The sequence below is a fragment of the Ixodes scapularis genome, unplaced genomic scaffold (assembly GCF_016920785.2).
Source record: "Ixodes scapularis isolate PalLabHiFi unplaced genomic scaffold, ASM1692078v2 PGA_scaffold8__174_contigs__length_109621045, whole genome shotgun sequence".
NCBI lineage: Eukaryota > Metazoa > Arthropoda > Arachnida > Ixodida > Ixodidae > Ixodes > Ixodes scapularis.
In genome coordinates this window covers 58,177,358-58,205,223 of record NW_024609883.1, presented here as the reverse complement: position 1 = coordinate 58,205,223, position 27,866 = coordinate 58,177,358, and the positions used below count along the sequence as shown (strand labels likewise).

Sequence of the window (27,866 nt, the reverse complement as noted above, 5' to 3'; positions counted from 1 at the left end):
CCGCCAGGGCCGCCGGAGTATAAAGAGGGCGAATTTTTGACGCACGCAGCGTGACTGACGTGACGTAGCCGACTTCGGCCATCGTTCGCTTGCGCGCGCGTTAAGTTGGAGTATAACAGAGCCTTTAATCTTTGCTTCCCGGTCTACTGTGTACATAAGATAATAAATGGCTTCTCCATTAATACCCTTCGCTCCATTCCCACACTCCTAAACAGCTATTAGCGACTGGAGCAAAACGGGCGGCACCTAGTGGCAAAGCGCTGAACTCAACGAAACAGTTAATTTCGTGATTTCGGCTCGCCACTTCTGGCTGCAGGGATTTCATGTTGTCGGTGGTTGGCACGATGGAACGGGTGTCCCGGTGACTCTGTTCTTAATATCGAACAAGGGTTTTTCCCAGGTTGCTGTGAACGGAACCATTGAGTGAACAAGACAGTGTGCGTTTATCAACGTTCATCAGCACAGCAGCCCTTGCATTGCTTCCCCAAGAAGGTCAAGCCTCTAGCAGCTGGCCTACGCCAACACATCGCCGCAGGTTTGAAACTTAGGGAACAAAAACCGGGGCAGACCATGTTGAGTTTATGCGATGGTTTCCTGCTGAACCCCGAGCTTTGTGCTTCGAGCTACTGTACGATCTGTCTAAGACCGCAATACCTATTTTTTCGACAGTGGCGACCCATATAAGTCGCGGCAGTCGCGAATAATCCCTAACAGGATCGGAAGTTAGCAGACTGTCTGCCTTGAGCGTGGGCTTTCTGTTTCTGATAAGACATGAACAACCAGCCAAAATCCGACTGAAGGCAACGAGCGCCTGCTAAAGGCGGAGCATTTACTGGGTTTTTTAAAGGGGCACTGAGGCGAATTTGGGAATCGTCTTGTTATGGCGCGAACTTAATCTACTCACCCTACGCATCGTAAAAAAACCCAGATTTACAATCACGCGTGGCCCTTTTCGGTCTTGAAAACGCGACCAAACGTCGCAACTGGCCCTCTTTTCCCGGGAGATCTAAACGAAAAGGGGTGTCGAGGTGTTTGACCGTATTTTTAAGCTCGAAAAATTCTGGGCGGGATTGTAATTTTGGGTTTTATAGGATGCGTAGGTTGAGTAAATTGAGTTCGCGCCAGCCATCGGCAAAGACATTGCACGGGCTCTGTCATTTTGCAACTTAGATAATCCCAGTAGAACACTATCGATATTCTAAGGCTTACTATTGAACGAAACAAAACAGCAGAAAAACACATTCCCTGCATTTACTTTGGTCAGTTTTTATTTCCTCGTTGCTTTCAAAGTGAGACACAGCAGTAGTGCGGCATTACTTTCAGAGCAGCGCTCCTCCCGCTGTACAGTGAACTAGACTCTGAATCAGTGTTGCAAAATGGGAGCCCCCCCCCCCCCCCCCCCCCATCCCCATTCCATTCCAATTCCATTCCGGGAATCAGAGTTTTCGATAATTCAATTCCTTTCAACTCCTAGGAATGGAGACACTGAACCCATTCCCACTCCTGGAATGGATGAATCGTTCCATTCCATTCCTCTAATTCCTAAACGTAAAAATTGGCACTTGACAGCTACGCTGTTCAATATGTCCGGCAAAAGCAGCATAAAGCTGACATGATCAAATGCATAAACAATTACTAAAAAATGCTAAATCTCTCAAAAAAAGCACTGATCTTACTAAGCTCACGGTGCTGGATTGCCTGGGGTGACTCAAAGCGCCCGCAGTGGTCCATCGAAAGGTGAAACAAGGTATGCAGAGATTAAAGTCAAAGGAAATGAGCGGGCATCCGCTAGCTTGCTTCTAACCAGTGGTGCGGAGTTTCCACTCCGGAGTTGGAGTGATTCCGGAATCATTCCGCATTTTCACGACCCCGGAATGGAATGGGAATGGAATGGCGGCAACGTTAAGGGCAATGGAATGGGAATGGAATTAGGTGCCCTTCGCCCGGAATGGAATGGGAATGAAATGGGGCACGGTTTTTTTTTTTTTGTGTGTGTGTGTGTGTTTACGGTCAGCTAAGCCGGGCGTGTCAGCGAGTCAGTTGCTCAGAAATAAAATGAGAGGGAACCTGCTAGCCCGCATGGAGCCCTAACAAACTTATACAAAAAAAAATGCAAAACATAAAACAAGCGTCAAAGCAAAAGGGGAAAGGGGAATAACGTGGCGCCTTTCACGGACGCGCAGGCGTCGGGCTTCGATGGCGTTGCACGAGAGCGAAACAAGAAACGAAGCACCAAGCAAAAGAAAAGGGAGCGGCAAAGGAAGAAACCGCCATGCACAACTCCTCATCGTCCTTCTTGTCATGCTTTTTTTGTTGCTGCGACGGCTTGTAGAATGCACGAGCGCGCACAGACTGAGATCCGGGAGCGGAAGCGACTCATAACTCGCAGAGCTCTGATAACTCGTTAGCCTCGTTTACATGAAAGCGACTTCAGCGCATCGACTCCACCCGTTCTTCGAACGAAGCCGACGCGGCAACGTTTACATGAATGCGCACCAAGCCCTACACGAAGGTGGCGACACGCCGTGTCAGAGCTCGAAGTTATGCAATTCCGGAACCAGCCGCACAACGTTTTCCGGTGCATCGAACGTGGAGGCCACAGTGGAATCATAACCAGTGGTCCCACTCAAGGCCACTTCCGGTAATCGCGCATACACAGCGCTCCTCAAGCCGGATGGCGACAACTGAAGTTGTCAAACAAAAACAAACAAAAAAACAGGGTAAAAAAGAATCGGAATTGACTAAATTTAGTGCGTTAATGTTAATATTTTTAGAAAACATAATAAGCTAGGTAATATTGATAAACCAACATGGAAAGAAAAAATAGAGCAGTTACCGTTAGCTTCAAAAAGTTCATTGCCCTAACCCACGACCGTGCCCTAACCGAAGCCATGTCGCCGGTAGCATTGTCGGTGTTGCTGTTCTGCGAATTTCTCTTTCCTAGCACATTTCCCTTTCGGTTGTATCCTCGCATGAGTTACCGAATCACGCGATGAATGTGTTCTAAATGGGCCTGCTCAGGCAAGAAGCCAAAAAGCCGGGGACTCACTTCGCCGTTCGAGATTCCGGGATTCCGTTTCAAGTTCGTTGCTGGTGAGTGCAAACATTTTAAAGTGCTCGTGCTGTCCTTCGCGTCAGGCCATGGCACGATCGTCTTTTCTCCAACGCAGTGCATGTGACTCGGTTAATTTCTTAGCCGTATGTACGTCGGACGTGACTTGTGAAACGGTCGAGCGTAATGAATCGCTTGTTCACGCGCAACCTCCACGTATCGAAGCTTGCACACCACTTTACTGGAAAAATATAAATATCGTGGCAAATGACGCGGATCAGGACCGAACCTGGGATTTGCTAATCTGTAAAATCATAAAAGAGAAGATGTCATCATAGTTACCAGTTGTTATGTATTTGCAAACAGGCTAAGCAAGTTGACTGGGCACATTGAACATAATTCTGAATTAAATAGTCAAATGGATGTCCCTTCAATGGAATTAACAGAAGGCACCTCTAAAAAAAGTGTTGCTCAAACATGCCAATTTCCTGGACTCACACCTGTCTTCTCTCTCTCGTCAGGATACCCTGTGGGTATGGCAGCATCTGGCACCTGTCGTCCAGCATGCGTCGAGACCCCTCCTCCCCCCGTCAAGCTCCAGACATTATTTATCTCCGCTTGGCACGTCATGCAGTAAGATCCACAGTACTTATCTAATTTAGAAGTATAAGCAGGGACAGATCCAAGGGGGAGATCTAAGGGGGAACGACGGGGGTGGCCGCCCTCCCCCCCCACCCCCCCCCCCCCCCCCAAACAAAGTCGACCCCCCCTCTCCCATCTCGGAGGGCAATTTACATGGCTGAACCCCCCCGGTGCACACGAAAGAAGGGGAGAATAGCATCCTTACAAACTTTCTGCCCCCCAAACGGAGTTCTGGATCTGCCCCTGAGTATAAGGTGTGTCTCACTTCGTCCATTCACTGTATGCTGTCACTTTCTTGTTCCAGTACGATGGTTCCTCGGAGATTCACAGTGAATACCACGAGGGCGACAAACGTGTGGAGGCAAGCTGCGAGGGCCGGACACCAGAGACAAGAACCATCCGTAACCAGGGGGATGAAGTGAGAAAACTCAAGAGGCAGCTCATCATCTGGGCCTCGAGAAGAAAATCGGAGACCGTACGCTGGGAAATTTGTCGACCCTCATCCTTGGGTGGCATGAGCATTTTCTGGTCATATTCGTACGTGAGGTGAACTGTTACTGGAACTAGGTTTACTCATCCTTCTGCAGCTTACAGGGCATTACCAAAGCTACGGCACCAACGAGACAACCGGAACATTTGGCTGAGGGACGGGACAACATATTGTGGGAGTATACTCCTCCTACGGAGAGCTCTCACAAAACTTGCTTCGTTGCTCTGATTAGCTCCAAAGGGCGGCAGTGCTTTTCTTTGTAAAATTAGGCTGAAACAGATTATAGCTGTAATAGGGCCACCGAAATTGACATTGCGGCATAACATTCCTCATGAGGGTTCTGGCATCTAATCTATGATCTCTTATGCAATTATGAATGTCGCAGGCCACAAGTGGTCACTTGACAATAATCTGCAACTCGTCATATGACAAACTGCGTAAATGTTTGGGTAAGTGCAGTAAAGGTAGTTCTGCATATCTGGGAAAAAACAGTGGCTGGGAGGGCTCTAGCTCTTCCTCATCACGATCTGTCTTAGGGATCAGCACAACAACCACAGCTGGTTGCCGTGCCAGTAGACCTCGTTCTGAGGTCACCGGAAGAAAACAACAATAACCGGTTGCTGCCATCATGTTGTGTTAGCCAGTGGTCAAGAACAAGATTTTTTCTCTTGAGCTTGGACAAAGTGTTCTTCAATTAGTTTTCTCAAAGCCCCTTTGACACGCAATGGCACACATAACCTAGCTCAGTGGACACCCTACCTGTTAGTAGTGTTTCCAGTTTGTGCTAAATCACGAAAAGAGCCCTTGAAGAATAAGGTAGTGCTGTGAAAAAGTAAATTTTTAATTCCTCATTCCGGAGATTCCCATCTGTTGGAGTTTGGATAGGAACAAGCTGTGGTCTGTGCTGTGAAAAGCCTTTCTGAAGTCTAACTGGACGATCTCGCACGGAGTTCGGTTGTCGAGGCTGGTGCTGAGTGCATTAGCGAAAGCTGCAAGGGCCGATTCGCAGCTCCTGCCGGGCGGAAACCATATTGGCGGGGGCTCCATTGTTTGGTTTAGCCATCGCAAGTCTTCGGACGGAGAACGTCGTAGCAGTTGTCTGTGTCGCGAACTCAAGCCGAGTTTAGATAAAGTTATATGTGCCGGAACTAGTCCTGGGTACTGTCTCTCCTCAACGTCGGGCCCCGACGTTGAGGAGAGACAGTACCCGGCACTACAACGTTCTCCGTCCGAAGGTTTGCGATGGCTAAACCGCCCTTTCTTTGCTGTCCCTCTTCTTTGTCCTCTTTTCTTCCCCTGGCCGCGAGGCGAAGATTCTTTCTAATCTGGCGCGAACGCCACGGTGGGACACACACACACACACACGTGCCCGCACGCACAGCACCGAATGATTCGGTAATACACTCCGTCACAAGTGGATGTTAGACTTGAGGGGGCACCGTGTCCCTTTTCGAGAGGCGTTACTGACTCAACTTTCCAGGATTTAGGAACAGAGCTGTGGGAGAGAAAATCGTTGAAGAGGCGAGTGAGGACGGGGGAGATACAGCCAGCACAGGATTTAAGCAATGCAGGGCGGAGGCTGTCTGGTCCAGGGCGTTGAGAGGAGTTGACACAGGCGAGGGCTTCGTAAATTTCACTTTGAAGAATGAAAAAAAAAAAAAAAAAATTGGGTTGTGGGGATATTTATACACCGTGTAGTTGGTCAGCCATTTTAAAGTTGCGACAAGTCACACGCTGTAGATGAGCAATTTAGCCAGTGCAGTACAACCGCTAGCCTGGGGTCGTTAACGTGCTCACGCAGTAGTGATGCACCACCGCACGCCGGTACGATGCTCATCCAGATCGAAACGGGCAGGGGTGGGGCTCGAACCCAGGATCCCTGGGTTCTGCAGCGCGAGTCTTTGAAGAATGACTATGGAAGAGAGTGTGATTGCTGGTGTGGCCTTGAATGGCTGAGTTGTGGGTTGGGTGGGACAAAGGTTAGGTGTGGGAAGGTCAAGTAATGCTGCAGCCTGAGAAAAGTGGTAAGAGAAGAGCTCTGCTATGTCGTCAAGATTAGAATAGGGCCTTCCTTGATGTGTGAAGACCGGCGCGTGGAACATTTTTTTTTTATAGTGAAAACATGCCCAAGAGTTTGGGCTGGCAGGTTGCTTTTGCTCTTAGTTGGTAGGTAATTGTTATGGGAGATATGAATGAGATGCTTGACTTCGGTACGTGCCTGGTGGGCTTGGTTAAGATGAGTGGGATTTAGAGGCACTTTTTAGAATAGTCGGTGTTTACGTCTGATTAAGACTGCAATCTCCTTTGTTATCCATGGAAGGCTGCCGTGCCTCCTGTTGATCCTTAGGGTGAACACATTTGTGCTGAATAGCTGATATGTTGAGTGAGAGGTCGTCAGCCTCGTCAGCCGATGGGTGATCAAACACGATGAACCAGGAAGCGAGGTGGATGAGCTGTTTGAGATAAGGGAAATCGGTTTTTTAGAACTGCTGGAACTTCTTGGCTTGATGACCTCGCTTAGGGCAATGGATATTGGTGAGGAGAGCACTGCGATCACTGCCTGGTAGGCTGGATTTCACTGTGCAGCGGTAGGATAAGGTGGGATTATTGGTGCAGACGAGGTCGAGGAATGTAGCGTTGCTGTTTTGAGAAATGTAGAATGAGGCGTCATGAAGTTGGCCAGCAGTTTCCAATACGTCTTACAGCATGTCATCAAGTGGATCAGATGAACAGTGCAGAGAACTTGCTGGGGTCGACGCGCTGTAGGCTCTTTTGGAGGAGGGCGTACGATTGTTCACGGAGGGAGGGTGGGCAGTAGGTAGACACCAGAAGAAGCTTTCCATGGTTACAAGATACCTCGACAAAGATGGCTTCTAGACCTGAAGGGGTAAGGTGGTCGAGACGTTGGCAGGGCAGGTGTTATGGCATGGCGAGGACGGACTCCTTCGCCCCAAGGAGGGACAGTTTTGCTGGAATAAAGAGAATTGTGCGAGATTGATTAATTCCCCATTAATTGCCCACCAAAGACAGGCGTCCAGCCATGTCTCGCACACAGCGAATATTGTATTCGGGAAAGATTACTTGAGCGCTTTAAAGTCAGGAAGGTTGTTTTTTAGGAAGCAAATGTTGGAAAACCAAACGTGATTGGAGTCTGTAGACTCCGATTGCGCACTTTTCACACGACAACTATGCCAAACACGGAGTTGTCATGCGAACGGTGAATGCTTGCGATGTCGCTCGCCGGAGGCGGGTCGGAGAACTACTTGGTAGAGTTGGCGATGATGGTGGTGTACACAGGGGCTCCGTGCTGCTTGGGGGATGCAAAGAGGTCATCGGCCAGGGGTGGGAGCTGGCAAGCCGCACAGAGCCACTCGGTTGATAATGAGGAGAGGCGTCTATACAAAGCGAGAGATACATCTTCACATTTCTGGTGGAACCACAAATCATAAATGTCGCATTGGAGAGTGGCGACATTGTCGACAGACAGAAAACAGCAGGGGCAGGTTGGACGTGAGCCGGAGTTTGAAGATACACCCGCGAGCGATATGAAGGTGAACAGCCCTCTTCTTGTTTTTGACGCTCCTGCAAGTTTTGGAACAAGCTCTGTTCCAGAAGGGGGCTAAAACGCAAAGTTTAGACCCTAAGCTACATACTATTTGAGACGTTGAGAGTTAATATAGCTTTAGAGAGCCGTAAAATGGGCAAGAATCCAGTTAAGGTGTTCACTTTCATATTGCCAGCGGGTGTGCTTCACCGGTGATCAGCAATAACGAGATTATTTGAGGTTGGCGAGGGCGATGAGTGAAGAATGCTGATCCAGGAGGTTGCTTCCATGGACGACAATGTTCAATGGTGATGCTGCAGTCAGAAAGTGGCATTCTAGGTGCTTACGGTTTGTCGATGATAGGTGATATTTTTGTCGAAGGGCCAGTAGCCCCGTTACGCAGATCAGGAGACGGAGATTTGTAAAGGCGCGCTGTCATCGAACCTAACAGCTAAACATTGTGCTGAAAAAATTGACTGGCTAGATCCAACATATCATAGAAAACTGACCAGGGGGGCAATGTTCGACAAATGTCTTGTTTCGCCTAAGAAGAAAAGGAAGTGACGATATCGCGTCTGATTAGTTAGAGGCTCAAATGACGAAAGCGGGAACTTTCATCATTTGAGCCCCAAACCAATCAGACGCAATATCTTCACTTCCATTTCTTTTTAGGAGAAACAAAACATTTGTCGTCGAACATAGCCCCCAGGTGTGTTGAACATTCATCTTGGGGGGAAAGGACAGGCAGGTCAAATGCACCTCCAAGCACAGCTTTATTCTTTACCACATTAGCCTGTAGTTACTGTTAAAGCAACTGGTTTGTAATCGCACTCGTTATGTAAAACTGTCGCGTCTGTGCAGTTTTTTTTACATGGTTTATGATAGCTGTTTTGAAATACCTTTACCGCGACTTTACTTCTACGTGTTTAGACTATGTTTGCTGATCTTAGGTTTATCAGTGTTTATGCACATAGCTCGAAGGCTAACATTCAAACTGTTTGTACTACCGTGTATGTTCGATAATACCCGTCAGCAACCGCATCATTGCATGTGCTGTTTGTAACATTTTCTTATAAATTGTACTATCTAGAGCGAAAATAAACATTTGCCTGCTTGAAATAACTCTTGTGTGAATAAATTACCTGTGATTGTCGTCCAGTGGGGCGCACGTCACAATAAAGCGCAACGCAAGCGGACGCGAGAACCGGGTACACAAAATGCCATGGGGGCCGCCATCTTGAAAAGCAAAACAATAAAAACGAAGCATAAAATGTGGTTAGTTACCCCATCCGTGGTGAGAGGGCGCTTTTACGAGTTTAAATAGTTGTTTAAGGAACTTTCGCTCTTTTTGAATTAATTGTTTGTCAATATAATTTATATTGTGTGAATAATATGTAATTAGTTAAGTTCTATATTGTACTTTTATTCACACAAGGCCCTCGATCACGTGGTTTGCGATTACCACAGGCTTATTCTACAGTGGGCAAACTGTATATGATAAACTGTGGTGGAGGCCTTTTGACGCATTCATGGCATTCAGTGAACGTAAAGATCGTGCCCGCTGTCTTCGGTGCTGCGGAAAAAGTTACTGGACGGAAGAAACATCAAAACCCAAGCGTTTAGGGCTCCAGGCCGGGCCAGCTGGGCCGCCGGGTCACTCTGGACCAGAGGCGACGAGGTCGTGGTGCACACGCTTTGAGGAAGCCTCCGCGCTTGGCCGCACCAGACCTTGCCGATCGCAACCGGACCCAGAGTCCAAAAGGCTCCTGCGCAGCCAGGAACGGCACCGAGGTAGGAGCTGCTCGTTCTGCGCTACCATGCAGTGCTCTACAGTGCTCGGAGCTCTCGGTGTCGTTCGTGCTTGCGCTGAAGCCTTTGGAACCCCTTCGGACGCGCAAGTCGTATTTCGTAAGGCTTGGACGGGGGCCGCCCTCACCGAGCAGCTCCACTATACTCCGCTTACTTATGATGGCAATAAAAGCTCGCGTTTGTTCTCGGCAAAAAATTGCGGGCAACCATACGCCGCCATGTTCTCAGCTGTTCACTCGCTCTACTCGCTCCCGCAGCGAGCGCCTTCCCATAATCGTCCCCGTTCCGAAATGCGATGTGACCTCCGTTCACATGGGCTGAAAGTATGCGCACTCGCCATCTCGATCCACCTCTGTCTGGCGGCTTAAATGCGATGCGCTTTCTTTGCGCATTATGCCGTTTACATGACCGCATTGAATGCGACAACTGGATTCGATGCGACTAAGCCGCATTCATGTAAACGCGGCTGTTGACTCGGGCGCCGCCGAAAGATGATCAGGTATTGTTTTCTTATAGTTCGAGGAGCGTTGTTTAGCAGGCAGCCAGCCCTGCCGGCCCTGCTGCCTTTCACGTTCATTCGCGCGCACTCCTTTGAAGTGCGAAATGTGGGTTTGCTTCGGCATTAAAACCAAAGCGAGATTCACTTCCCTCTTCTCCTCTTGCGCTTTACTCCGAGGCTTGTTTTTTTATACTGCATTTGTAGTGTAAGTCCGCATTTTACTTGTTCTTTGTTCCGATGCTTGTTTTTTGTGTGATAAGTTTTAGTGGGTTGGGGTTACAAGCAAGCTAGCAGATTCCCGTTCATTTCCTTTGACTTTATAGTCTCTGCATACTTCGTTTTACCTTGCGATGGACCGCTGCAGACGCTACGAGCCACCCTGGGTAATCCAGCACCGTAAGCGGAACTGCAAGGTCACGCGACACTCAGAAGGCACGGGATTGGTTTCGATGGCTTTCATGCTGTCTGTTGCGGTCCATCGTAAGGTGAAGTAGACTATCGCCACCGCTCTTGGTGTGACCGAACTGACTAGACCCGGAGAAATACAATCCCGCTTCAGACAAGGCGCGACCGTTGCTGTGAGGGCAACTGAGAAAGAGAGCTGGGTGCTAGCTGCCACTGAGGTGTCGGCTTTCGCGCGTCTCGGCTGTCCGGTCTGCATTCGCGCTCCTTGTCCTGGACCCTGCTTGAGGCGGTGAGAAGTCAGTTGGACGGTGTTGTTGATGAAACACGGGGAATGTCAATTCGAACGGTGCGGTATTACCTCGTTAATTGTATCTTGATGTGAAGAGCTTTGTCAACGCTGACTGCCCGACCCGTCGCCACAACGCGAACAACCGACACCGAAGTAGAAGAATGAATCGGTTGGTACCGTCTGCTGCCTGAACCCACCATTCGATCAGCGCGAAGAGGAACATCACAATTCGGACGAGAAGACAAGAAAAATACAGATCGAGTCATGACATCGTGGAAGACAGTTTTCGACATTAGCCGCGAAGAAAATAAACAAGCTGCACTGTGAAAGTTGTGCAACGATACGAAACTATACACGGTGCGTGCAGTCGGCGTATATCATCGAACTTTATTCGCCATCTGAAGAGGAAACACGAGAATGAGTATTTGAAGGGTGGAAAAGGGCAGGCGAACCAGCCAAAAATTGAATTGAATATGATAAGAAATACCGAGATTCGTAAAGCAAGCGTGATCTCATGCGTTTTAAAACAGGTTTCGTGACATGACTCTACACGGTCCCTCGTGCTGCGCCGCACAGGTTGCATTTTGTCAGAGGATGTGTTCTCGCCGCTGTGCATGGAGTCGCTTCCAGCAGTGTACTAGCCGTGTTGCTGTATTTGAAGAATACAGTAACATAGCTTATTCCTGCGCTACGCACGAACTGGATATTTTTATGGTCTTGTCAAACAAACACGCTGGCCGCGTATGTCCTAAAAGTCAAATGCAAGAAAATTAAAAAAAAAAATAAAAAAAATGAGTGGATTTATGTTTTGCTGTTTGTTGTAAGTCACGTGGTCGCGAGACCGATGTCTTTAACAAGCATCGACATATCAAGGGGCTTTCTCGATGTTTGCAGTACGTTGTAAATAAACACTTTGTGCCACCAGCGGTCCGCTTAGTAAAATCAGTGCTGTTTTGAGGAATTTAGCTTTTTTTTTTTTTTTTTGCAATTGTCCCTGCGTTTGATAATGTCAGCTTTATGCTGCTTATGCCGGCAACAAAATGTAGCTGTCACGTGCCAATATTTACGCTTAGGAATTAAAGGGATGGAATGGAACAATTCAGCCATTCCAAGAGTGGGAATGGGCCCAGTGTCTTCATTCCTAGGAATTGAAAGGAATTGAATTATAGAAAACTCTAATTCCCCGGAATGGAATTGGAATGGAATGGGGGTGCCCATTCCGCAACACTGCTTCTAACCCTAATCCACTTGAATGTAAAACATATACCACAGAAAACAAGGATCGGAACAAAGACCAAATAAAAGGCAAACTTACACGTCAAAATGCAGTATAAAAAACAAGCGCCGGAGCAAAGCGCTAGAGGAGAAGAGAGAAATGGATCTCGCTTTGTTTTAATGCCGAAGGAAACCCAGATTTCGCGCTTCAAAGGAGTGCGCGCGAATGAGCGTGGAAGGCAGCAGGGTTGGCCACCTGCTAAACAACGCTCCTTGAACTATAAGAAAACGGGTGTATCTCAAAACGTCCCATTCGCATTTGAACCTTGCACATTTCGACCCGTCCTCATTTGGTCCTTCTCGTTTGAACCTTCTCATAATATCCGAATCGTGTTCTTCGCAACTGGACCCATTCTCATTTCACCCGTTCGCGCTACGACCGAATGACACTAGTTCGGCGTGCTTCTAACGTCGTTATGCCTTCGCGGCTTTGTTGATGAGCCTTACCTTGCTTGGGCCCCCAACATACCATCAGATATATGTTATGTGAGATTCGTACATTGACGCCTGCTTCCCTTTCTCTAAGCAAATGAAAAATAAAAAGCGATAAACATTTAATTTGGAAACTTTGTTTGAACAGAAATAGCATACATAATAGCAGTGGTTCTCAACCATTGATGTTCCTCGGACCCCTTGTAGAAAGGCGGAGATGATGGAGGACCCCGCTCGGGGTGAGGAGAAAGGTATAGGTTATCATGATAATGATTTAATAAATGGATATAACTAATTGCTAATGTGAAGTAAATTTATCTCATTGACATACACACGAGAGTACTCTCCCGAACATTGGAACGTTTCTTCTCAACGTGAAGAAAGTCAACTAATATTGCCGTGCCTGACTGATGAGACAGGGCTTCGCAGACCCTCTTTTGAGAACCACTGAATTATAGAAGTGGTGGCGGTGTCCCAAGTCGAAAGACCTCAAACAACGTGACATTTCGGAATATGATCTGGCTGCGATAAATAGTTGATCTGTTTTATTGTCAGCTAGTAGCTTTTCACGACGACCTCGACGCACTGCTAAAATCCTTAGCAGAGAGAGTATGCCTGTAGCGTGGCACACACACACCAATTATATCAATATATTACCCTAAAAAACAATTTTGGTATAGAAAGAGTAAAGTGCGACGGGTCAAAGCGAGATATTTTTGAGAATGGCTGTTTTGAAAAGGACCAGGTGAAAAGGGCGAAACGAGAACGGGCCCAGATGAGGAGGGTGTGAATGCGAAAGACGAAACGGGAAAGGGCCAAATTCGATAGGTCTAAAAGCGAAGATCTTTTGAGAATGGTTGTTTTAAGAAGGGCCAAGTGAGAAGGTCGAAACGAGAACGGGATCAAATGATAACCACCCTAAGAAAACAGGAACTGATCATCTTTCGGCGGCGTGCGAGTCGACGAGTTATCACAGCTCAACGAGTTATGAGTCACGTCCTGCTCCCAGATCTCACTCTTTGCGCGCGCGTGCATCCTCCATGCCGTCGCGGAAAAAAAAAAAAAAAAAAAAAACAATACAAGAGGACGATGAGGAGCCGTGCACGGCGGTTTCTTTCATTGCCACTCCCTTTCCCTGCGTTTCTTTTTCTTGGTGCTTGGTTTGTTGTTTCGATCTCGTGTAACACCAGTGAAGCCTGTCTCCTGCGCGTCCGTGAAAGGTGCCACCGCAACACCTTCCCCCCCTCCCCCATCTGGTCTTTGCTCTGACGCATGTTTTTTGTATTGCACTTTTTTGCGTATAAGTCGGTTATATGGCTCCACGCGGACCAGCAGTTTTCCGCTCATTTTATTTCGGAGCACCTGACTCGCTGACTGGCTCGGCATAGCTAAACGTAACACCGCCCCCCCCCCCCCCCCAAAAAAAAAAAATATATATATATATATATATATAACGGGCATGGTGGCGGGAGGCCGAAGGCGTGGGTATAAAACTGAGAAGAAAAAACCCTTAGTGAAAAACAGCAACAACGGACGATTTAATCTTCGACGTTTCGGCCGGAGTCCGGCCTTCGTCAGGAAGCTGACGAAGGCCGGACTCCGGCCGAAACGTCGAAGATTAAATCGTCCGTTGTTGCTGTTTTTCACTAAGGGTTTTTTTCTTCTCAGTTTTATATATATATATATATATATATATATATATATATATATATATATATATATACATAAAAATAAAGAACCAGGCCCATTCTATTCCCATTCCATTCCGGGCAAAAGGCATCTAATTCCATTCCCATTCCATTCCCATTCCATTCCGGGGTCGCGAAAATGCGGAATGATTCCGGAATCATTCCAACTCCGGAGTGGCAACTCCGCAACACTGCTCTGAATGCGGGATAAAGCGGTGGCTTCCGCATAAGGCGTATTGTGTTGAACCTAGCAGGTGGCGCTAGCGCCCTTATCCTGAGCACTGCCTCTCATTCGCATACAACCACGAGCCGCAATAGTGTAACAAAAGTTCCCGTTTTTTTGTTTTTATTTTAATGGGGAGAGCAGGGCAGGCGCGCGCAGAACGAACAGCACCAGCTCATCGGGATTTCAACACAAGCACCATGCGCGGCTTTGAACTGCCAAGGCTACACACGTGCGATGGTAGGGTGACCATATTCCTCAAGGTAGAAACCGGGACATCCCGGCGAGGAAGGGGGGGATGGGGGGGGGGGGGGGGGGGGCGGGGGAAGGGAGTTGCCAACCGAGACTCTACATGTGTGCTCTATCCCGCTTTTCAAAAAAAAATATATATCCCTACACGCAGGCACGTAGCCAGGATTTTGTTTCGGGGGGGGGGGGGGGGGGGGGGGGGGTCGCCCATGACAAAATGCCAGACTTGGACGTAGTTCAACTACTCTACTCAAACTACATTAGTTTAACTACTTTTTCGAGTAGCTTGGTAACTTTCAATTACAACTTGATTTGGGTAATTAGTAGTTTAATTTAACTACTTTTTTCAGGTAACTTCTACTCAAATTACTAACTACTTTCGAAATTATATAATGCTAATTTTGCCCATCACGAAAGTTTGAGCGCAGAAATGAATAAGACGCCGGCAGATGAAGTGGCATTCTCGAACAAGGGGCCCCCTTGTTAGGGAAGGTGTCCTTGGGCCAAGGTGGCGACGAGCAGCCAAAACATAACACCGGCACGCACGAACGCAGGAAGAGATGCTTGCTGAACAAGCCTTGGTCGGGTATTGACCTAATCCGGTAATGCACGCAAGCGCTGCGTTTCCAGCTGCAACCGTGAAAGGCGGGGACACTCTGAGAATTGTTGTTTTCGTGCTGTCTGTCTTTAGTGAGTTCTGACTCAAGCGGTAGGTTCCACGGGAGGCGCCACTGGAATGACCTCGCAGCTGGGCGCCTTGTCGTCAGCGCATACGCCTTTGCAAAGCCGGACTCTCCCGCGCACAAACCCTGGTACGGATAATCCGTTCATGGGAGCACGTTCCCGCTTACAGCTGCAACTGTATACGAGCGACGATGCTTGTTCACGTAATCCTTCGCGTCCTTCCGACCATCCATACCTGGGAGACCTCCTCTTTGTTAAAAATGATTCAGGCGAGTCAGAATGTTGTAGTCGCCGGCGAGGATTGCGAGTTACCCTTGGGAGATCCTTTTGTTGGACCCAATTTTTTTTTCAGTAGCGTCGCACTAGCACTACGACGTGACGCGCAGTCGTCCGGATGATCTCATCATCGTGGCGCGAGACTTGAACCCTTGACGGTCTGGTGCACTCGCCCAGCTTACTCTCAGAACGACGTCGGAATGAAGAGGGGCCAGTCATAACAATCTCAACTTGACGAAGAAAAAAAAAAAGGAGGAAAGTTTGTTATTAAAGACCCTCTACCCGAGGCAAACCTCACAAGTTTCGTCATGGACTCCTAAGATGCCGACACTCGCTTACCCGACCCCGCACGGCCTGTTTCACAAATTCAACGCTGCCGTTCCATCCAGCCCGTCGGCAGAACGTCTATTTAGCTGGGCTGGGGACGTCTTTAGAAGGAAAAGGGGAAAACTCTCCTATCAAGAACTTTGAAAGTCAATTGCTTCTGCGAGCGAGTAAACTATTTTGGCGAAAACGCAAGCCATAAATAGACTGCATTTATTTTAGGCTCGCAGGGTTTTTCATTGATCAAAACTGCTGTTCATTTTGCTACCACAAATATAAAAAAAAGTAACTTCGAAAGTAACTTCAAAGTAACTCGCTACTTTTTACAGTAGTTAGTAGTTTACTCAATTACTATTACGAATGCGTAATTTCTACTCTACTCCAATTACTTTTGGCGCCGATACTCACTAACTTAACTTAAATACCTTTTTTGAGTAATTTGTACATATCTGCAAAATGCTGTATTAGGGGGAGGGGGGAGAGGCGGTCACAGCAAAATGGAAGATTTCGGGGGGGGGGGGGGGGGGGGGCAGGCCCCATGGGCCTCCCCCCTGGCTACGTGCCTGCCTACACACCTGTCTTTGCGAGAGAAAAAGTGTTTGTAGGTAAGAGCAGTTCTAAATTTCACTCTCTGGGCAAATATTATGAAGTACCGGTGCTAATTTTTGTAAGATATACTTGTAACGAGTAGGCATAGTTTCGGTTTGTTTAAATCGCGTGGTGCTAGTTCCGAGACTATGCACTCTTACGAAAACGGGACATATTTTTTTTATCAGGACAAAAAGACGGGACGGCAGAAGTGGACCTCAAAAACGGGACTGTCCCGGCCAAAACGGGACGTCTGGTCACCCTAGTGGTGGGGCACCGCCGCCGCTTTCCCCACTAGTTCTAGTTCTAGTTAACTGTAGCCCTCATCCTCAGGCATGGTCGCAATGTTTAAGGGTAGGCAAGGAGGTTAGCGCAACTTCCGACAGACGGAGCGTGAATAAGATTTTGGTCCATTGGCGACGTGGGCGACGAAAAGCGTCGAGGTCGTCAAATATTCATGGTTGTCCAAACGCTCACTGTGACGTCTTTATTTGGACTAATTTTGCTTTCATCGATAAGGAATAGGATTAATGTCAAACTGCGAACGTTACCCAGGCTGGTTTAAGAATGCGATCATTCTAATCTTCAACTGTGTTTTCTGATCACACCATCGAACATGCTGTTCATGACTCACGATTAGCAGCCAGGATCCCAACTCGAAACGACTTCACGGTGAGGCAAATACTGGTACTGATGCCCAAGAGGGGAACCATGAGAGGGCACCACCGTAACATCTGGGTGCTAAAAGTCAGTTCACTTTGTTTGTAAAGATGATATTCAGACCCTCCTGTCGCAGTGATTGCATTGAACGAAAAGTGGGATACTGATCACCCGTGCAGCAGCGCACTGAGGAAAGGCTAATGATTGGTCATGCCTGCGCATTACGGTACATTGTACACTCTGGGATTTCTTAGGGTGTAGGTAGCGACGGGTACGGCCACTGGAAACTTAAAGGCCGACCTACAGCCTTGTCTTCTGCCGAGCAGAAATCCTGCTCCCAGTTTCCTTCTCTCCTCTTCGCAGTACAAAAACCAGTACTCAGCTTCCTTCTCGCTTCTTCTGTCAGAGGGAAACCAGTCCCCAGTTTTTTCTCGTCTTTTCTGAGCAAGGAAAACCGGTTGCCGGTTTCCTTCTCGGGTCTTCTGCGGAAGTTAAAGAGGTCGCCACTTTTCTTCTCACACTCTTCTATCCTCCTCTCCCCACAGGGACGGATCTCAAAGTGATTTGTTGGCCTAGTTGGTTAAACATAACGAAAATTAAAAAGCGCAAAAGACAAGGACAAGAGGGAGACAACTCAGGACAAGCGCTTACTCGCAACTGACGTTTTAATTCGGAAGGTGAGGAAGATGAAGAACCCTAACGTTAAATGTTAGAAATATTTAGGAGAAAGGAGTGAAAGGATCTGAAAAGACTGAGAATTGATTGCGACCAAAGGAGACGCCTGCATCAGTGCTCCTTCGGTGACTTTGTCATCAAAAGAATTAGAGTACATTAAACATTTCTCTTAGATATTCTTAATTTGCTTTACCTTCCTCTTTCTTTTTCTTAATATATTCACTGTCATTTGTTTCACTGTTACTTTAATCATGCCCACCATTTCCCATTGGTTTTACACATTTCCTTTTTTCTTCTTTTATTTTTTTTGTTTCTTTTTACGTTATTCTTTTTTCTTTTTCTTTTTCAATTCTCAGTTTTTTCAGATCCTTTCACTCCTTTCTCATAAATATTTCTAACATTTAACGTTAGGGTTCTTCATCTTCCTCACCTTCCGAATTAAAACGTCAGTTGCGAGTAAGCGCTTGTCCTGTGTCGTCTCCCTCTTGTCCTTGTCTTTTGCGCTTTTTAATTTTCGTAACGGATCTCAAAGCTGCCTCCGCAGAAAGGAGGGGCCCAGGCAGCACAGAGTTGGCCAACCATTGGCCAACGGCTGGCAATGGTCCTTTGGCCAGTGACCAGACAGTGGCCAGAGATTGGCCAATGAGTAGGGGTGTCGCGAACTTTTGTCGAACCAGATTTTTTGGTCGAACTTTCGGGGTTCGACTGGGTCGAACCGGTTCGACGAACCTTCGAACTTTTCACCAGATTCGACCGGTTTGATTTTGTGGACTGTGTGGCCAGCCCTTGATACAAGCATGTCTAGGTTTGGGGAATATCTTTTTTTTTTATGCAAAGGGTTATTTTATTTTGTGAACAGCTGCAATTAAAAGAAACTAATTCTAATCACTGAAGAAGTTAATAACTTAATTTTTAGTACATGTATTACATGAAATAGCCAATCAGCGCTGCACTTAATTCATCTCTTAGCCATCACCATCCAATCCGCAGCCAACTGGCCAGCCTGTCGCGCATGCGTACACGAGTCGAACTCCAATACAATACAAGGTTCGTCGAACTTTCCACCAAAAATTCGAAAAAGTCGAACCTGGCCGAACTCGAACCGCGGCCGGTTTGCGACACCCCTACCGATGAGTGAGCTTTCTCTTGCCATTGGCCAATGGCTACTGGCCATCAGCCATCGGCCAGTCATCAGCCAATGGCTGGCCAATGTTTGGCCACTGGCCACAAGACCATTCCCAGCTATTGGCCATTGCTTGGCCAAACTCCAAGCTGTTTGGCATAGTCTCCACTTTGTCGAATGTAATTAAAGAATAAAGCGATGGTTACCTCCTTTCCGGTTGCTCGTCGGCGTTCGAGAAGTGCCGGGAATCGCTTATTTCTACGTTCTAAGCTTTTTAACGCACCTTCTTGCGATTCGCTTTTCAAGGTGTTCTAATTGGCTCACGCCATATGCTGATTGATTGAGGAGGCATAATAAGACACTCGGGAATTATTGTGGCCAGTTTGGGCTATACATGTATACATGTATATAGCCAAATTGGGCTACATTCTTTCCTAGTTTGCGTCCAAATTGGTAGATGGCGATGCGGCTATTTTGGGGCTATTTCTGGGGATGCAGCGAACTTTTGTGGAACCTCAGGTTTGACTAGTTAATTTACAAACTCCCAATCAGTTTCGAAAAAAAAATATTTGGTTAGTATAGAGGAGAGAATGAAAGGAAAAATGCTTCAAACTTGTACAAACTTAGGGGTTCCGCAATGCTCAAAGAAGCAATGTTTGCGGAGTTCAAGCTGTCAACCCTCAGCTCAGTGGAACGAGCCTAACTAACAGATTGCACTGTTAAAACTGGTCTGGTAACGCATCTTCTACACCGACGTAAACTGAACTCTACAAACGCGTGATAAACCAATTGTTATAAACCTTAGGCACGCAAATTTGTAAAAAAGATAAGTCCGCAGCTTCATCGTGTAGCAATTGGCTACCTTCCAGTCGTCGCCCACAATAAGAAAGGACAACACGATCAGAAATTGCATGAACCGGAATGGGGGACATTCATATTCTACGCAAAGCAAAAAAGCGGGTGGGCTATTTTATTTAATTATTTATTACATGTTACCCGCAGCGCCAAGAGGCATTATTGCAGGGAGGGGGGGGGGGGGAGGTGTGAGGATACATTTGCAGAAGAATTACAGTCGCCAAATACAGAAATACAAGGAAAAAACAAACGAATTCGCAATAAACATTGAGTGGCAAGTTTATAACACTTTAACAAGTGGATCCACATTGGTATTAAAGGGATACTACAACAAAATTTCGGCGCTTATTTTTTGGTCTATATGTGTTCAAAGGAGCAGTATCACATCGAACACACCAATATATTGTTAAAAAAGGCACGAAAGCGAATTTTAAAACGAATTAAACGATTAGCAAAGAGCGCCTGGTGGATGTCGCCAACACCTCGTTTGTAATACCCGTCTAGGAACCTTGAGAGGTAGTGACGGTAACTGTCTCGCCTCCGGCCACAACAAGAGAAGAGGGGAAGGAGGAACTTCCCTCTTCCCGAGAATCCCTTTTGTCTGACCCAGAAGTCGCTATTGTTCCTCTACAAGATTATAGAAGATTAACCTGTCACTCAAAATTCGTACAAAAGCAGCCGCTTCGGTGGATGGAACGACTAGGCCATCCTCTCGACGTCAGCCTTGCTGTAGCTTTGCTGGTCCCGAGACGAACTACGTCACGATTGCATTGGATGCCACGTAATTTCCGCTGGCTCTTCTCTGAGCGCTTGCCAGAGTAGGCCGTTTATAACAAAAAATACAGCCATCAGGCTCAAAACACAAACGTGCGATTTTCACTTCCGGATATTTTGGATCATATTCAACCTATTTTTCAACACGACGGATATATTTCAAATTTCTTTGAAATATCCCTTTAAGGCTTAGCCACCAATATCATATTTCGTACAAGTAAAGGTGGGAAGACACAAAGCACAGTGCTACAGATCAAGCATTTTGAATATGCGTCCACAAAGAGAAAATTCACCTTCCTTATTCCCAGTTATCACGTGACAGTTTATCAAAAAAATTATCAGACGATGGAATTGAAATCGTTTCCTCGGGCAGTTCGTTCGTTTGTTTAATGGTATTGGGGGAAAATTATAATTTGAATATAATAGCCATAGCGTAAAAGACTCTAATATTTTTTTGGAATGACCTAATCTGCGAGATAAAAAGTGTGGCAGTTCAAGGAATTTAGTTTTATCCAGTCCTGTTTTATCATGATATATTATATGTAAAAATTTTAAACGGAGGCGGCGTTTTCCAAATTTCAGAGGTTCCCAGAGTAATTGACGTTTTAGGGCACTAACACTTTGTTTGAAATTTTAATTGTTTGTAACGAACCAAGCAGCTTTGCTTTGGATTTGTTCAATGTTCTGTTCTATATAGCGTTCTTCAGGGTCCCAGAGCACGCAAGGGTATTCTAAGATAGTCCTCACATTAAAAATAAACATGCTGTTCTTATTTTTTTTTAATTGGAAGGACAATTGTGAAAATTCTCCTCAAGAAATTTAGCACACGGTTAGCTTTGGCCGTCATATAGTCTACCTGCGCGCTCCACGATAGGTTTTCTGAAAACTGAAGGCCTAAATATTTTACTTTGTCCACCTCTTGTTGGGGCGCCCTGAATTGAATAGCTAAAAGAAACAGGTTGTCGGTTTCCGGTAAATGTTATATGATTACATTTGTGAATATTTAAATTCATTTTCCATAATTCGCACCATCTTGATAGGCGATTAATATCTTCCTGTAGCTCTAGATCGTCTGAGTATGTCCTTATTTTGCGGTATAAGACGCAATCGTTCGCATAAAGACGAATGCTTGACGTAATGTCTCCAGAAATGTCATATATATATATGAGGAATAAAAGCGGACCTAGCACTGATCCCTGTGGGATTCCTGATGTACTTCTAAATACGATAATGTTTTCCCATTTACTAAAACAGTCTGTCTTCTATTTGTAAGATAATCAGTAAGCCATTTAATATTATTTTCAGAGATATTAAAAGAAATTTAATTTGTATAATATCAATTTATGGAAGATTTTGTCAAAGGCTTTTTGAAAATCCAAGAAAACGCAGTCTACTTGCACGCCTTTATCAAAACAAAAAGAAATGTCGTGATAAAGATCGATCAGCTGGGTATCGCACGATAAACCACTTCGGAAGCCATGTTGATAAGGAATAAAAAAGTTATTTCTGTCGAGATGTTTTATCAGGTGGCTGTATATTATATGTTCTAGAACTTTCAAGCACACACATAAAAAAGAGATTGGTTTATAGTTTTCTACCTTATTTTTTCCGCTCTTGTGGGCAGGAACAACGTGAGCTGTTTCCTATTGGTAATTTACCGCTTGATAGTGAGTCATCAAATAATACAAATAAAAAACTACACAAAATGCCTGAACACTATTTTAATATGCGGCCTGGTATACCTTCAAGCCCAGTGGCCTTGTGAGAGTCAAAATTGTTTAGTAAATTAAGAATTCCAGCTTTACAAAGCTCAATATCCAAAATTCTCTCTTCTCAAGACTCCAAATTGAGAGAAGGGTTATTCAACAGGCGAGAATACAGATTCCAAATAGCTATTAAAAAGGCTTGCTTTCTCAGCCTCATTATCTATCATCTGTCCCGAGTCGTTGATAGTTGGAATTCCTGGCTCATCTTTGTTCGAACTTTTCACGTACCTCCAAAGTTCCTTCGGATTTCGTTTGAACTTATCATCAAGGGTGTAGTTGTAGTTCGTCGCTTTGCTTTTAAAAAAATGTTGTTAGTTCCTTTGGATGGACCAAGAGGCTCTGTTTTCCACTTTTTCTTTATCAAGAGTAGACGTCTCTTTTTCTTAATGATTGTTCGTAGTTCTTTAATTATCCAAGGCTTGTCTTTGGGTTTTCTTCCTGTTATAATTTTTGTAGGAATATGGATTTCAATTAAAGCTTTTAATTTAGTTTTTAACATATCCCATATCATTTCCACATCAGAGTTGTAGCTGAATTCTATGAAATATTGGAAATAATAAAAAAAATTGTCAGCTAAAGCGGATTAGTTCCCTTGATCGAAAAAATGAATTTTCCTCTGTGCTTTTCATACATTTTTTTTTTTCTTTTGCGCATTTTATTTTCCCAACCCGCTTCGTGATCGCTGATACCGGGAACAACGGAAGTAGAAGAGATAACACAACATTCACTGCTAAAGATTGGGTCTAGCGTGCTGTCCTTCCTGTGGTCTAAGCGTGTAGGAAATGTAACGTGTTGGTATAAAGAAAAGTTTAAGGCAAATTCAATAAAGGTCTTTTAAGGTGTGCATGTTTGTACTGATCGGTAGGCCGTCGACCCAGTTAAATATTTATAAGGACCTTAGGTATTCGGAGTTCTCGTTTGAAACACCAAGTGTTCTGACTGCTCTCCTGTGTTCTGTACTTACTTTGGAAAATCTCAGAATAAAAGGTAAGTGTTGTATAAATGTTCGCCCTTCAGAAGCCTTTTCTTTTAATTCAAAGGTGGCATAATGTACACAAAATGTTGCGCATCTGAGTGTTGAAAAAGTAAATGTAATGTGTTTTGCATGTCCGCGAAAATATTGTCAATAGACAATATTTCGCGGACATACTTATACTTAAAAGTCATTGTTTTTAGTCCTGTCTTTTTCGCTGTATTTTTTTTTTTATGGCTTTGGCTGTATTTGGGCTATACCTTCGAGCCGTTAGGCTGTTTTTCTGGTGGTACAATCTGACAACACTGTTGCGGATAGCCATGCCCTGAGCTTCTTAAGTCCTCAGTGACCGTCGTCGTTGCTGTGAAGAACCTGGCCTCACACCATACTCCACAGTAACCAACTTGCGAGCGTAAAAAACACAGGTTCTTAGCTACTTTTTATTTCTTTGTGGAAGACGTGTAAAGGAATAGAGTTTCATAACAAATTGTCACCAAAATGTGAAAAGTAAGCAATAAAGAGAAGTTGGAGGTGGGAAACAAGAGTGTGCAACGTAAGCAGCTAACAAAGAGTGCGTAACGAAAACTATAATGGAAAAGTGTAGTGTGCAATTTCTGTGCTAAATTTAGCGAGTAAATTAAATTTGTGCACGATCATGTGCGAGTCCAAGATTTTCCGTTAATTTAGAGGAGAAACGTTCCCCCGTTTTATATAGAGTTGAAACTTAGACACAAAAAGTAACAACCAATTCATATTTCCATGCTAAATTTATAGGGCTGTTAAACTTCTAACTGACAGTGTCATATAATGTTGTCAGCAGCACGGTGGCCAAGTGACGTCATCATCATGACGTACCATATAAGGCCAACTCAGCTTCCTGCTACGTGAGCAGAGCCCTGCATCAGAAACAGAAACAACGCGCCTCGTGTTGCTGCGGTCCAGTCGAGTTTAGCCCTCAACTTAGCCGCCAGGAAAGCGGCCATTGCATCTTCAATCCATTCATTTTACGTAATTTGCGCTAACTGCTTCTTGTCGTTGCGCAGACGGAACCGGTGCGAAGACGCTGAGGTACACCACTCAGCTTGTCTGGCCTCCCGACAAGTGCCGGCGGGCCCTAAATCCCATCGGCTTCTTCTATCCGCTGCAGACGTGTGCGTACAAGAAAGGGTCCGACGCCTGCCAGGTGAAGGCCGTCTGCGCTTATACGGGGCGCAAGTTCGTCTGCACGTTTCGCGGGGGTTGTTGCGGTGACGTCGGAACGCCGAACTCCGATTGGCTCCGATCGAAGGATAGTGGGTAGACCTCAAAGCAGTCCGCCTCGAGGTATACCCCTTATCCATCCTTCAATGGGAGCCAATCAGAGCTGGGTGTTTTGACGCCACCACACCCACTGCAAAAGAAGCAGACAAAGTCGAGCTCCTCGTCGGCTGATCGTTTTTACTGTACGCCGTTTCACATCACGTCTGAGCGCAGCCAACGCTACAATCCGATCGAACCAATCACACAGCGTCAAAGGTCTGTCCTTGTGGCGCTCGCATTGTTTCTGGTTTTTCTATGCGGAGCGCAAGTTTTGTCTGCTTTTTGCACAGGGTTTGCGATGGCGCCAGAGTGTCGAACTCTTATTGCCTGATTGAAAAGAATAGTGGGTAGACCTCAAGGCATCTAGCATTGAGGTATACTTACTATACTTTCAATCAAAGCCAACAAGAGCTCGGAGTCGTTCTGACGTCACGACAACTCGTGGGCAAGAAGCAGACGACTTGCGCTCCACCTATCACGGGCTAAACAAATTACGCCAAAGGAACGCGGCGTAATTCTGTGAATTTTGCTCGACGCCATTGTTTTAGCCAGCTGAGGCACAAAGTCTACGAGTGCTAAGACGAAGGGCAGTTGGTGCACCTTGATTTGCTCCATCGGTACGTAGCCTTGTGTGCGGTCGCACTTGATGTAAAAGGGAATATAGATCATGTTTCGACCGCCCAGTTTCGTAAAAAGGTTTGTTGGAGTTTCTAACATATGTATTTTTCCACTGGCTCGATGTGTCTGACGTTGTTTAAGTAATCTCGAGATCTAGATATTAAATGAGGTGTAAGTCCAGTAAAAAATGAGAGTAAAAAATATTTTTTATAGAATACGGCTGAAGAAGAGAGACGTTTAGTGTTGTGTCGTTTACCCACAGTCTCGGGGTTTTTTCAACCATGTGCAATGTACACCATCTCGTTTGCGCCCTTACATTTTGTTCATTAAACCTTTTCTTTTTTTAATCCGCAAAAACAAAGGTTAGCTGTGTGCAGTGTTTTATATAAAAGATTTTGTGATTTCTGTAATGCTTTCTATAAGTTAATTCATGCGGATGGGTGCACGGATGTCTACATCTCGGATTAAGATAGAAGGGCAACATTTAAAAGACGTTTGCAATAAAGAATGTCGTAAACCTGCTATCGTTAATGTGCAACAAGGTTAGTCATACTTGCAACTTAAAGTTCCACAAAAGTTCGACATAATTTCGACTATTATGCGCGTGCGCGTGAATAAAAAACACGAGCGCACCACCTGGCGGAGAAGGGTGCATTATTTAAAAAAAAAATGCCTGTACGACTGTGTTCATGCTATGGTTACATAGTTATTCTTTACAATATTAAATAGCATATTTTATTAATATTTCTTCCTAAACATTATGTTTTTTTTATTTCTCTTAAAACCGGCATAGTGAATTTTATCGATATTTCTTTTTAATGTTAAAGGTTTCGCAAACCCTTCAACCTAGAAGTTTGGCATCGAACACCGGGTTCGAGAAAGGTTCACAACATAGGTACGTGTCATGCACTCTTTGAGTTGTTTGCCGTTTATCGCAGGGTGATTCTGGAGCGCCGATGATGGTCAAGAATGGCAAGAGATTTGAAATAGTGGGACTTGTCTCCTTCGGAAACGGCTGCAACATCGAAGGTGTGCCAGGAGTCTACACCAACGTCTTCAATTACCTAAAATGGATAAAAAACGCCATCGCTGGTCATGGCGGCAAAGCTGTATCCATGTAAAAATAAAAACACACTTCGTTACAAAAGTAAGAAAAAATATTTTCTTCGCGAAAATATTTGAAATGATCCATTATATGTAGATTAAAAAAAAATATATGTAGCGTAATAATGGAACTCGGAGTTTGTCTTTCAGAATTCAGACATTTCAATTTCGGGTCATTTTTAGTGTGTATCTTATTTCGTCATGTCCTAATTTTTACGAGGCAGGAGCAACAAGATTTAGGTTTCACTAAAATTAATACTTCTTAAATAGCTAACACTGGCCTTCCAACAACAATGGGAACCTAATTTTTTTTTTTCCAAAGTCGGGCATACTTTACTGCTTTCCTTTCTTTCTCTCTTCTTTATTGAAGCGTGCCCTCACTCCTGATTCAAACTGAAAAGTATTCTCAACCAATATTTGGGTTGAAGTGAGTGGCAGCCGACATCTATAAGCCTGCATATTGGTGATATACTGAGCTTCAGTTACGTGAAGGTTTGGCAGTGTTTATTTAATTGAGTTTAATTCACCGTCTCGGGAGATGAAATGGTACCTCACAAGTAGGGCTACATAATACTGAGCTTCAGTTACGTGAAGGTTTGGCAGTGTTTATTTAAATGAGTTTAAATCACCGTCTCAGGAGATGAAATGGTACCTCGCAAGTAGAGTTACATAATTTGTGCTCTCTCCTTCTTCAAAACGAACGTTCTTTATGTTGTTTTTTTTTATTTACACAAAACCTTGATTTAGGTTGTGGTCACGGAACAAGTTACAGCGAATTGATGTACAAAAAAGGGCAATGCAGGTTATCGTGAGTACTACACAAAAAAAAAAAAAAGTTTCACGGTGTTTTAACTTTTTGTGAAACCACAATACATTCAGTAGGGCTGTTTCTTTAGTTTTGTAGGTTTATTTATCTTCTATTTTTTACGTTTTTATGGAAAAAGGGGTGGATGCGAGGCAAGCAGGAGTGACACCGAGCGATACTCGCGGGCTTCCGCTGATGGAGGCAGTTGCCACCTGGTGGATAACGAAACAGTTGGGCGATGCTTTGAAACAGTTTTAGTGCTCGGTGCCGCCGCGTTGTGCCGCCACACACCAACGTGGAGGGACGAATAATGCATATCGTCTTTCGTAGAAAACGCTTTTGGGCGCAGAACTTTATTGCTCGTGGCTCGTGTGTAATTAGCGTCCGCCGTCGGTTGCCGCTAAACGATGCCGCGCACAGTTTAAGGGAGCTGCGGCAAGTGTCGTTAAGACACATCTTAATCAGGGGTCTCCAAAGCACCGGCCGCTGGCCAAATCCGGCCTGCAGTGGTCTGCAGACCGGCACGTGACTTGGGTGGTCCTTCCATTGAACTTTGGCCGGTGGTCCTCTTCTGGGAGACCCACTGCTGCAGGGAAAAAAATAAGCGCGCGAGAAGAAACGCTGTTGCGTCAAACCGCCCGCCCCCCTTAACCCCGAAGTCCTCCCCCACCCCTTCGTGTCGCAGTCCATCTCACCAAGACAGACGAACCACTCATCTCATCAATAAACATAATTCAATAACAAC

General features: G+C 45.5%; 1 protein-coding gene across 1 annotated transcript in view; it reads left to right on the top strand.

Annotated features, from left to right (window-relative positions):
• Positions 1-26,341, top strand: part of LOC8039364 (proclotting enzyme) — a 29,252-nt gene extending 2,911 nt beyond the window's left edge. Inside the window, exons 3-4 of the mRNA XM_042286704.1 lie at positions 24,339-24,478; positions 26,151-26,341. Of these exons, the coding sequence (XP_042142638.1) occupies positions 24,339-24,478; positions 26,151-26,333 (323 nt within the window). The 3' untranslated portion in view covers positions 26,334-26,341. The remainder of the gene's footprint in view (positions 1-24,338; positions 24,479-26,150) is intronic.
• The last annotated feature ends 1,525 nt before the right edge of the window (positions 26,342-27,866 follow it).